Raw genomic sequence first — 13,391 nt, 5'->3', positions numbered from 1 at the left:
CTACAGAGGAAACTAGAGTTTTATGGGGTGAGAGGGAGCAATTTAGCTGTGATAAATTCTTATTGAAGTAACTGGAAAAAATTCGTTTCAGTCAGAAATGTAAATTCTTCTGTAATGGAAATCAGCACAGGTGTACCACTAGGGTCTATCCTTGGACCCTTCTTCTTCATTGTAGCTATTAATGATTTACCTAAAAAATATAGCCCACCCCATCGTGTGTCATGCTGACGATACAACACTACTTACCACACATCAGAACATTTTAGACCTGAAGAGCCTAACAAAAGTAACACTTGACAAGGGCCTGGACTGGTTTGCAGACACTAATTTCATGCATACCACAACACAGAAAGCAGTTCCAAAAGGAAAGCAATCTAAGGGTGCAACAATGAAAATGCAAACCTTTTCTCCTGAGAGTCAGTTAGTGAGTAGGAGGCCTAAAATATTCATTGCCTCTCATAGCCATGGCAGAGACTGTGCAAGAAACATTTTAAACTTAGCTTCAAATAAATATGATGTTGAAGGGAAGGTGATACCAGGTGCCCCCAATAGTGTAATATTTAAAAAAATGCAATGACCTGCACACACTGACAAATAAATATTTTGTAGTTATTTGGGCAGGGGCTAATGACATAGCAAAGAATGAAGCCAACTTGGCAATTCATTCACTACATAAAGCCTTGTCAGCATTACAAAATACAAATGTGATTGTAGTTGGTGTACCACACAGGCATGACCTGCCTGAATGGTCTTGTGTAAACTAAGAAATTCAATGCAAAAAAAAAAAAAAAAAAAAAAAAAAAAAAAAAAAAAAAAAAAAAAAAAAAAAAAAAATAGTGAAAGGCTTCCATAACACTTGTTTTATTAATACTACTAGTAACAAGGACCTATATACAGCACGTGGACAGAACCTAAATGCAACTGGTAAAGGACTAATTGCCACAAGGATTTATGAATCAGTGGAAACAAACAGGGAAGTGTGAAAAACAGCAATAGAACTTAAATCGAAGGCTACTGCAGTCTCAGATAAACAATCCATGAGAATTGTTACTGACACGACTCCAGCACAAATAACAACAGAATCCTTCAAAGTGAATTCTGTATGTTTGAAGAGGACAACTACTCAAGAAATAAACATATCCAAGAGATCAGTGCAACAGTTAGAAAAAGCAGCAAATGATGTGGCAGGAAAGGAGACACCATGTAAGAAGAGAGACCCACCTGTGAAAAGAAGAATAGCAACTCAAGCTCAAGAACTGATAATACCAACAGATGGAATACGACAGTCAACCCAAAGAAAGAAACCACAACTAAGGGACCAGGATTTTTGGTGTGATCAGCAGTGGTTTCACAGAAGAAAGCAGTTAACGAAGTGAATCATCAAGTAGATGAACAGGTGTGTGACTCTCATAACACAGATGATCACAGTGCATCAAAATTAAAGATATTAAATGAACCTAAAGTTTCAAATACAGAGTCAAATTGCTGTCAGAGGAATACAGACAGAGACAAACTACTTACTTTTCTACAAGTTAACATATGTTGTATTAGAAATAAGATTTTAGAATTAGAACATTTATGTAACACTGAGCATGTAGATGTTATATGTATATCTGAGTACTGGTTAACCCAAGAACAAGTAAATATATTTGTTCCCCAAGTGTGTGTTGTGGGAGACATGATATGTAGAAAGAATCATGGGGCTGCGATATTTGTCAAAGAAGGAATAAAGTTTTCCGGAATTGATGTATCTATGTACTCCTCAGAACGGTATGGGGAGTTTAGTTGTGTAAAACTAATGAATGAAAATATAGTGGTAGTTAGTCTACATAGGTCGCCAGGTGGTGATGTAAATTTGTTTACTGAAAAATGTGAATTAATAGTTAAAAAGATATTGAAGAGTAAGACAATAATTGCTATCTTAGATGATTTCAACACAGAAATGGCAAACACACAGATGTCAGTTGCAAGGACAGTTTTGAATATGCTAAGAACATTAGACCTTTATTGTACAAATAACTGTGCCACATGTAAGAATGCCTGCATACACAATATTGTAGTGAATTTCCGTAGGGAAGATTTTATATCTCAGACTTAAAGGAAGTGGCTTGCAGATCATGAGTCACTACGCCTTACACTCTGTAAGAGGAAGCCAGTTAAAATTGAAGAACGTAAAGTAGTAATGGTACAAGGAGAAAAGGAAGCGTACATAAGTATATTTGTTGATAGATTAGAAAGTGCAGATTGGGACTTTGTATATAATTTTCAGTCTGGAAAAAGGGAAGCTGAAATCACTTTTGATAACTTCTTTAAAAAGTACACAAATTTATGGTATTCTTGCTCGCCAGTAAAAATAAATTGGATATCCAAGTGAAATGAAAAAAAGAAGTCTGAACTGGTTTACAGAAGAGCAAGCAGAATTAGAGGAAACATGCATATGCTGTACCAGATGCATAAGCAAGCCTCTAACCAAGGGGCAGAACAAAGTGTGAACATTCATAGGTCATATCAGAAATACAACAAAATCTACAAAGCTGAATTTCTTATGGCAAAAAAGCAAGCAGTGGAAACTATATAGAAAGGGCTCCCAATAAATGCAAGGCAGCATGACAAATAATAAAAAAAGAGAATACACCAAAATGCACAGAAACAGCTCTGCTTGAACCTGAGGAATTAAATCAGTGCTTTTTAAACTCAGTTAAAGAAATAAGTAAGAGCATTAAAGCAACAAATTCATCTGCAATGGACCTTGTTGGAACACCACTGCCTAACCTGGTATTTCAATGGAGGGTTGTCACACCTGCTGATGTTATAAAAGCTGTATCCAAATTTTCAGGTTCTAAAAGTATGGATTGTTATTGGTTATCAAATAACATAATTAAAAAGACAATATGCTTAATTGCCAAACCATTAGCTTTTATATTTAATAAATATGTAGAATTTGGAATTTTTCCAGATGTACTTACGGTATCAAAAATTGTCCCAGCTTTTAAAAAAGGGGACACACATCTTCTCCAAAGCTACAGACCAGTGTTAATTGTTCCAATATTCGCAATGGTATTTGGGGCACTGATACACACACAAATAAGTAGCTTCTTTGAAAAACACAATATCTTATGTAGCAATCAGTTTGGTTTTCGCAAGGCGAAAGAAACAACAGAGGCCATCTTGGAAACCACTGAGCAACCCTTAACAGCTTTTGAAAACAATAACATGGTATCACTGGTATTATGTGACCTAAGCAAAGCTTTTGATTGCATACCTGTTGCCGTACTACAGAGGAAACTAGAGTTTTATGGGGTGAGAGGGAGCAATTTAGCTGTGATAAATTCTTATTGAAGTAACTGGAAAAAATTCGTTTCAGTCAGAAATGTAAATTCTTCTGTAATGGAAATCAGCACAGGTGTACCACTAGGGTCTATCCTTGGACCCTTCTTCTTCATTGTAGCTATTAATGATTTACCTAAAAAATATAGCCCACCCCATCGTGTGTCATGCTGACGATACAACACTACTTACCACACATCAGAACATTTTAGACCTGAAGAGCCTAACAAAAGTAACACTTGACAAGGGCCTGGACTGGTTTGCAGACACTAATTTTTATTCATAATATGTAAAAGAGGTCATAGCGAGGAGTGTCGTCTTTTTTTTTCCAGACTCAGAATACTCACAATTATAATTTATATATCTATGTGTCTGTAGCAGACTCAGAATACTTACAATTATAAATTTATACATCTATTTGTCTGTACTCTATTTTAAAAATTATATTTCAGAATTTATTGCCAGTGGGGAAATGCGTGAACACTACATCTGGGCTAAGGGTAGTTTAGACGTACCACACCACAGATTAGCAAGAACAGGAAATTCCCACAAAGTAAATGCACTAAAAATGTTCAATAAACTGCCAATTCATGTTCAGTCCATGGATATAATTTTTTTCAAAAATTAAGTCGTACAGCTGGTTGTCAGATAATCCATTGTATGACACTAAGGAATTCTTTGAGATGTCTGAGGTGGATACTAGCATTTAAAAGTTGTCTCTAGTAAAACATATTATTGTGTGCTGTGGTTAACTGTGTGTAATTACATAGTGTATACCTTAAACAATACTATACTATATATTATATTAAATTACAGTATAGCTTATTGCACTAACTTTTAGAAGATATCCTGGTGTAATTTGGTATACTGCCATGCTTAAAATGTATTCTATAATGTACTGACATTCGTTTATTTTATTATTCTGCATGTACTAGTACATCCTGTATGACAAAGCAAATATTGTAAAATGATCTATGGTGAATAATATTCTTGATTCTTAATCCTAGGTCTTCTAGGTGATTCAGAGATTACACAATAAGTTGAAAGACTAGCAGAGGCTATCGGTATAGAGAGAGAGGGGGAGAGAGAGAGAGAGAGAGAGAGAGAGAGAGAGAGAGAGAGAGAGAGACAGAGAGACAGAGAGATGCTCACACAGGGGTAGAGGAAAGAAGAAGAGAGATGAGAGAAGGCTGTACACAGTCTGGACAGTGAACGAGAAGAGAGAAGGGGAAAGGTATGGTGAGCTAGTGGGAAATAGATTAGCAGAGGTTTAGGGCAGGGGAATTGTGAGACCTCAGGATACATTGAAGACACAATTCCCATCAGTGTAGTTCAAAGAAACTTGTGCTGAAAGGCAATAACCACGTGGCCCATGTAGTAAAGCAGCTGTTGATGTCATTTGTGTTGCCATGTACAGTATTTGCAGCAACTGGATGGTCAAGTTTGCAGTTTTCCACAGTTTGATAGTGGTCATTCAAGGAAGTAGACAGTTGGTTACATGTCATGCCCTCATAGAATGCTGTACAGTAATTGCAGCATAGCTGAAATATAACTTGGCTCTTTTCACAAGTGGCCCTACCTTTTATTTGGTAGGAAATGCCTGTGACTGCACTGCAGGAGATGCTGTGTGGATGCATGAGACAGGACTTAGACCTGGGTCAACCACAGGCAGTGGTACAGTATTAGGAGAGTTTTGGAATAGGGATCTGGATGGGTACTACATGGCTTATGTGGGTGGCAGAAAAATACCTTGGGGGGTGTGGGTGGAATTTTGGATGGTATATCTCTCATATAAGGCCACCACCAAAAATTCTAAAAACTCTGATTTGCAAAATTCTTCATCATGCATTGCACTGACAACAGTAAAACAAAAACCAATACAGAACGTCATTTAAAACAGTTCCAACCTAATCCAACCATGATGCCCCTCTCCTTCCACCCACCCATCCCCTCAAAACTTTCAAGAATGTTTCACTTCTAACCTGGCTTTACCTTCCTTTCCTAAATCCTTACCATGTGAGTCCAACATACTTCTAAAGAAAACATGACTAAACATAATCTGAAAACCAATCCAGACATTATTATCCTTCCCACAGACAATGGCTCCACCACAGTGGTCGTGAACTGTAGTGACTATGTGGCTAAGACACCTCTGCGTACAAACCTTATGACCCAGACCCCATTCCAGAAATCCAGCCTGACCTTCAGCAATTCCTCAAGGCCATAACTCCATCACAAAATCTGACACCTGAATTCATCTCACTTCTCATAGCAGTAACTCCCACACACCTACACTTTACCTGCTCCTCAAACTTCTAAAACTCAGATCCACAGGTATCCCTATTGGTCATCCCATTTGACTGGGTACAGTTCTCTCACAGAATGAACCCCTGCCTTTACTGATCAACACCATCGAACTGTTATCTATAGCATAACATCATACTTTCAAAACACTGCTCACATCCTTCGCTACCTTTCTGCAAGTCCTGTCTGATTACCATTTGACTCCTTGTTGGTCACTATGGATGTGACATTCTTATACACCAACATACCTTTATTCTCTTGATGCCAAGCCCATCATTTTTTCCTAACCCTCATAGTCAATCACATCCTGATCCACAATTATTTCACTTTCAAAGGCCAAATCTATTAACAAATCCAAGGTACTGCCGTGGGTACTCTCGCGACACCATCTTATCCCAACTTATTTATGAGCCATCTGGAGAAATCCTCCTCATTCAGTCAACAATTAATACACCTTGTCTGGTTTAATTCCATTGATATGTTCATGACATGGACTCATGGAAATGACAATCTTTGTTCTTTCCTCCATAATTTCAATACTACTCTTCCTCAATTCAATGAGCCACCTTACCAGATGTCAGAATCTACCTCTGCACCTGTTTATATCAGTCACACTAATCACCAACAGTACCTCCAGTATGACAGCTGATACATGATCTATGTCAAAAGGTGTCTTCCTAGCAGCCTTGCCGCCCAAGGATGCTGCATCTGCAATGGAAAGAAATATACTGATAACATTAGCAGAGCCATGATTGAAAGACAATTTCCTATCCAGCTCATTCATAAATAGATTGCCCTGCCATTTCCTCCTGTGAGATGAGTAAACATATTGACCAACTACTGGCCAGCACCTCTCTGATCATCCAGCATCACCCTGGCCTTGAAAATCTCAACCATATCCTTCACCAGTGCTTCAAGTACCTCTCATCATGCCCTGACATTATGGGTGTCCTACCCACTGTTCTACCCAAATCACCTAAAGTAGTGTTTCACTGCCATCTCAACTAATAAAATATCTTGTTCTTCCCTATTTCAATCCTGTTCCCAATCCTGTATCCTCTGCACCATTCCTCTGTGGTCAGCACAGGTGAAAAACCTGTCTCATACACCCATCGACCATATTATCTCCATAGCCCCATAACAGGTACATCCTATTGCATAAAAAGCTGGATGGTAAGTAAATGCAGCCTTGTTGTATCTCAGCTATACTGCAACTGCTGTTCAGTATTCTGTGTGAGCATGACAAGTAACCAACATTCTATTCATATGAATTGCTACTGTCAAATTGACACACACTTGACCATCCATCTGCCAAACATATTGCATAGCACAACACAAATGACTTCAAAAGCTGCTTAAGTATGGGGGTCATTTAGGTATTCCCATTCAGCACAAGTTTCTTTGATCCAGCATATCCTGCACTCTCACAATCCCCCTGGCCTAGGTATTCCCTTTCAGCACAAGTTTCTTTGATCCAGCATATCCTGCACTCTCACAATCCCCCTGGCCTAAATCTTGAGTAACCTGTTTCCCACAGTCTCGCCTCACCTTTACCCTTTTCACTTCTATTCACACCACTCCTACCATGTCTAGATCTTATACTGCCTCCAAATCACGTACAATCTTACTTTCTCTCTCCTTCCCCTCTCTCCCCCAATTCAGCCACCTCTCTCTTTCTCTCTACCCTTCCTGTCTCCCTCTTCAATGCCGGCTTCTTCTTCTTCTTCTTACCTCTCTCCCCCTCTATCTCTGTTGTATACACTAAGCTGTGCCATACTCCTTTCATCTTCTTGTGGAGCTCCTTATTCATCTGTTAAAGCACCTGCCTCACAATATACTGCTACTCCTTCCTTGCCTCATCTGTCCTCCCCTCCATCTCTGTTATACACTCTAGCCTGTGCCACAATCCATTCATCTTGTTGTTGAGCTCCTGATTTATCTAAAGCACCTGCCTCGCAATACACTGCTACTACCCCCGTGCCTCATCTGTCCTCCCCTATCCCCTCCTCACTTCCGTCAGTCCAGGCAAATGCTTCAAATAACTGTTTGTGTGTGTGTGTGTGTGTGTGTGTGTGTGTGTGTGTGTGTGTGTGTGTGTGTGTGTGTGTGTGTGTGTGTGAATGTGCGTCCATTTCCTAAAAACACAGCAAGAGCTTGAAAGCTAGTGCAAATACTGTTTTCAGTTACATATGTCTATGTGCCATGCATCTGTTGCTGTAGATGAGTGGTTGTATGACTAGGGCCAAGTAGACCGTTTGCTGGGTGCAAGTCCTTCAATTTGACGCCACTTTGGTGACTTGGATGTCGAACAGATGAGTGGTTGCCATTTCCTTATTTTATGTATTATGCCATATGGTTGGTTATCATTATCTCATTGAGCATATCAGTGGTTGTATTAGAGCACTGGACAAGTTTAATCCATTGTTTTGAAGGACCTGTCATCTTAGTTGATTGTCGCCTTCCAACCTGCATGTTCTAAATATGTATATATCGGGGTGGTTAGTAGACCTGCAACCGAGTGCCTCCCCAGGTGACGGATAGGGGAATGCCTCCTAGATATATTACTTTATTACTTTAGGTGGTACCGAGGAAATGAAATACTTGGGGCAGACCAAAACTACTAGTAGCGTCTGTTCTCACAGTGGGCAACTACAAAAGGCGTCTGTTCCACATGTCAGTGGCAGCCTCAGCCAACCTCCTGATCTGTAAAGTCTGGTTGTACTCGCCAGCATGCCATATATCCAACTACTAAACATCACAATGGTACAACGAGAAAAGTGTCATTACCCTCAGCCCCAGTCAATGGACTGGTATCGTCGTGAGCATCAGATTCCGGGAGCTCACGGACATCATGAGAAGAATCGGAGCTTCTCAAACTCCCTCAAGACCAAACGCAAACACTACATCGGCACACTCAACATGAACACACTGGTGAAGACAGGAAAGATGAAACAACTCACAGACACTCTCGAAAAATTACAAATCAAAATATGTGCACTGCAAGAAACACGATTCACAGGCGAAGACCATTTCAACATGGAGAACTTTAGAATATACAAAGGAAAACCATCGAGACAATTGAAAAACTTACGGCTTTTTGGCACAGGATCTGCGGTACGCAGGTCCATCACAGACAGCATAATCAACCTTTCATCATCAAACGAAAGAATCAGCACCATCACAGTGAAATCAGCCAACAAATCCTACACAATAATAAACAGTGGCGTAGCGTGGTTGTGAAGGTTGGAGAGGCTCGACATTTATTAGAGGGAGACAAAATAGTACAATAAACAATAATTTAAACAAATGAAACAAAATGCATCAAATAATACAACAACAACTACTACTACTATTACCACTACCGCAGCCACTAATAATAATTATAATAATAATAATAACTAACTTGTTCAAAAAATGATGACAAATTTGTAGAACTCCAGCAGCAAGAGAAGAAGCAGTTATATTTTCTTGTACACAAGTGCAATGCGCCTGTCTTTTCTTTCCATGAATGAGTCTATAACTCGGTCTACAAAGACCTGACCACTGGATAGCTCTCCAAGTGGTGTCCTTTCTATTGCTAACTTGCTCAAACACAAGAGCCGGGTGTTGGACCTTGAATTCCTTAAATAATTCTTCACTCATTTAAGAGTACTCATGCTTTGTTCGCTGCTTGCTGTAGTTGCGGGTAGGGCCAAAACCAAATGCAGGAACTTCGTTGTTTCTTCATAAACAGAGTCTAAATTCAATGTTGGCAATGTACTTTAAGAGGATTCTTGGAGTTAAGTGTTTTTTTCACATGAGCGTATATGTTACACAGTGCATTTTCAAGTTGTTCTTGTTTGGAAAAAGGGTGCTGTTCTAATAACTGAAGCAGTTTCAATTTTAGGAATTCTTTTTGATAGTTTGGGAAACGCTTTTCATTCAAAAGTTCACAAACCGAATTTAGGAAAACTCTTGAAATCTTCTTTCCATCTGAACAATTTGCAAATCCAGTATCTCATAAGTTAGTGCCCTGAGAGATGTCTTTTGACTGTCGTGGAATGATAAGTTGCCATTCAACCACAAACTGAATTTAATGCATTCATCAATGAATGTTTCCATTCTTGACTGTCGTAATTATCTCAAAACAGTTCTTATTTCGTCGTGGCAAGCAATTATATTGACAGATTTTGACTGAAGAACATTAAAGAAATGAACAACATAAACAAAGCATCCTCGGTAGAATCAAAGCAAGTAGACAAACGTAGGATCATCCATCCGTCGTTTCATTCTCACAGCACAGCTCTAAGATTATGGGTCCCACTGAGAGTCTGTATCATCAATTGTATAATTAAAAACACTATATAGCTCTGATAAACGACTAGATATTGTTGAAACTGCCCTGGAATTAAAGTTCCAGTGAGTGTTGCTTGCATGTGGTAGTTTAAATTCTTTCTCAGTTAGCAATACACTTCGTTTTGGTGATTTGTTGAAAAACGAATGGAGTGATGTAAAATCGCTTACAAACTTGCGTACTTGTCGTATGATTTTGGGGGCATGTAACAGTACCAAATTCAGTTGGTGTGTGTAAAAATGAATAAACAACGCATAGGGTCAGACCTGCCTCACCAATTGTTGTAGTCCTCTTTCTCTGCCCGCCATTACTGAAGCACCATCATATGTTTGACTAACCACTTTTCTTTCCACATTCCATTCTTTCCATACTGCATGAATAATGTTTGACAAACCTTCAGCAGTTTTATCTCCAGAAACATCGTAATATCCAACGAATCTGTCCTCAATTTTGTCTACAATACAGTATCTGAATATTATACTCATTTGACTCTTCACGACACGTCTAATATTTCATCAGCTTGAGATCGGAATGAAATTGCAGTTCTGAATTTCAGATCTTATTTTCTCATTAACTGCCAGAGTTATCATTTCTATTACATCATTCTGTATATCTGGATAAGTTCCTTTAAAGGTTGAAGATGATGAGAGATGGTCTTGGATTAACTGCTCTCCTTGAGCTAGTAAATCCAACAATTCCAGATAGTTACCTTTGTAGCTGGAGGATTCATCTTCTTGATGGCCGCAAAAGGCTAGTTCTTGTTTACAAAGAAATACAATTGCCTCAATAATACATGCCAATACTCTCCTGCTGGATGCAACTTGTTCATTGTATTTTATTGCTGTCAGACGAGCGGCTTCAGAAAGGGCGTGCTCAATTCTACTTTTGCCCAGTAACTGAAACGATTCTTTGTTCTGCAGGTGATGTTTTGATATCTGACGCTTTGGTGCTTTCCTGTCAAAGTTCTTTATTGTACAAATGCCCTCATTGCACCATTCCCTTTCACCACCAAACAGAAGACATATATAACAATATAATCTGTTATTAACTGCATTCGCTGTCAGCCAAGTATACTTTTCGTACCAGGTTGTCTGAAAAGTGAGTTTTTGTTTGGCTTCACTTAAAACTACACTGAGTATAGGAGTAGGTCGTTTGTCCTACAATTCGCACTTTTTTTCGTACGATACGTTAACCTAGAAAAAGGCATTTTCAATAAAAATTCTATAAGGTATTCAGTTCTCGCTCACTCATGTTGGCAACACAACGAAAATATGCACTAAAATCACACAAGAATGACTATGAAAACAAACTGAGTGACTGTTGACTTCTGTGTTAAAAGCCAGTATAGAAGCGGCAGAGACTATCTTGATACCTCCTAGCAAATGCTGCGCACCGGCCTTCGTGGAGGAGGGGAAGTGGAGGGGGGCGCAGGCGCACACAGCCAGGTAAGGGAAGGGAGGCAGAGACAGAGCAGTTTGAGTCTCAAGCAGGCAAATACCACAGTCAAACATAACAGTCACGACACTTCACCTCGATTTTGTTGCCTACCGTGCCAGCAATGCCCCAAGCGGCCAGTAACTTAAACTGTGAGTTCAGCGCATTCCTGAAAGCGAATAGTGGTTGTTTATTTTGATTTCTACAATGGTTTTAGAAGCAGGAGCGTTTGTAGTGCAATGAATTGCAGCAACAACAGGAAGAGGACACCACAGCTGTCTTTTTTTAGGTTTCCTAAGGATCCTGAGAGGTATTTACCATCATGTTACTAAACTGTATCGTCGGGATTCATTTGCAAACTACATGTGTATTAATGATTAATGTTTCGTTTCAGGAGCAGAAAATGGCTAGTTAATAGCAGACGAGAAGACCTTATGAAAAAAGACCCAGTTTACCTGTATAATAATATTATGTTTTGTTCGCTACATTTCGAACATAAACAGTTCATGAACACAGACAATAATAAACTCATGTGGAATGCAGTACCCACACTGTTTGACATCCCAAATAAGCCACCTCAACTGACGATGAAGAGGAAACTGCAACAAACATTTGACAATCCATCTAAAGCTGTAAAACAGTCCTATGACACAGAAGCAGCCAGTTGAGCTCTCCATGTATGAGTGCCAGATTCGTGTGAATCGTTAGACCTGCTTTGACGATGAAGTGTTTAGATTAAGTGCAGTTATTTGTGTCTTACAAAATCGTAATGCTTGGGATGTATGTCATTCACTTCTGTTGTTAGTCACATAATTTTCCTTGCTTCCTTCGTGTGATGACGTTATTTTTTTAGCACCTTGTTCACTGACTGATTGTTTGAAAATTATTAAGATATTTGATTTTGCATGAACTGTAATGTAATGAGCTCATTATAATGTTTTCAACATATTTCACCCACTATTTGGCAGTTGCTTGTCCCACTAAGAATAGTATAAAGATGAAGGTCATACTTGCGGCAACAGGCGACAATGACAAACACAGTAGGCCTACAGAACTATAAATGAGCTGTCGATCACTTTTGCATGTAGAGGTACATGTCTGTGCTTCTTATGTGTGAATCTGTGTGTTTGTATTGTTTTGATATCAACGAGGTGAGCTGCAATGCTATCCAACGTCACAAGTGTTACTCCACGAATGCATTGTAGCTTGCCACTCTATTCATGGTTTTTGTCCATACTTGCGCTTATTTTAGAATCATTTTTAGAAACATATATGCCTTCTGGTACTGCACAAACCCTTGGAGGAAAGAAAATAAATATTTCGAAAATTACGTAGGAAATGGATGCAAAACAAACATTATGCTTACAACGCGTCTCATGTTCACCTTACTCGCTGCTTGGTGCGCTAGTGTCGCTTCATCTCTCAAATGGTAACAACTTTTACAGCAGTTTCACGACTGTTATGTTAGACTGTACCAATACTCAGGTGCGGCGTGGGCTACAAGACTGATGTCTTCACACATTTAGAGCTCTTAGCAGAAAGTTATTTATATTTTTGTTATGAGTTACTATTGCATTTTTTTAAAGTACCAATACAGGGGAGACTAAGTCTCAAAGTCTCCCCTCATGCTACGCCACTGATAATCAATGCACATAAACCAACTAATGACTACAATAGGAAAAACTCGGACGAAATTGATGACTTCTGGAGGACAATGGAAGAAACTACCAAGAAAATTCCTGCACATGGATTCAAAATAATACTGGGAGACTTCAACGCTAAACTCAGAAAAGAAAAGGAATACAGATATACCACAGGAAAACACACTCCACACAAGGACACAAAGAAAAATGGAAATCACATGATAGTCTTTTGCAAAAGCCACGACCTCGCCATTATATCAACAAAATTCGAGAAACCAACACGCAAACTTACCACATGGAAATTCCTCAGAGGAAAGCAAGAACTACAAATGGACCACATAATAGTCCAG

At 39.0% G+C, this 13,391-nt stretch overlaps 1 protein-coding gene across 4 annotated transcripts in view; it reads right to left on the bottom strand.

Moving 5' to 3' along the window:
- Window positions 1-8,830, bottom strand: part of LOC126412840 (polycystic kidney disease protein 1-like 2) — a 126,728-nt gene extending 117,898 nt beyond the window's left edge. For 3 of the 4 annotated variants that reach the window (XM_050082686.1, XM_050082711.1, XM_050082719.1), the window contains exons 1-2: window positions 8,723-8,830; window positions 6,263-6,339 (exon numbers count right to left, since the gene is read on the bottom strand). In XM_050082686.1, coding sequence (XP_049938643.1) covers window positions 6,263-6,285 — 23 coding nt within the window. In that variant the 5' untranslated portion in view covers window positions 6,286-6,339; window positions 8,723-8,830. Of the gene's footprint in view, window positions 1-6,262; window positions 6,340-8,418 lie in introns of all 4 variants that reach the window. The other variant, XM_050082692.1, reaches the window with a different exon arrangement.
- Between the last annotated feature and the right edge of the window lie 4,561 nt (window positions 8,831-13,391).

Source organism: Schistocerca serialis, chromosome 1 (genome assembly GCF_023864345.2).
Source record: "Schistocerca serialis cubense isolate TAMUIC-IGC-003099 chromosome 1, iqSchSeri2.2, whole genome shotgun sequence".
Classification (NCBI taxonomy): Eukaryota; Metazoa; Arthropoda; class Insecta; order Orthoptera; family Acrididae; genus Schistocerca; species Schistocerca serialis.
This window is presented reverse-complemented; position numbering and strand designations above follow the sequence as displayed.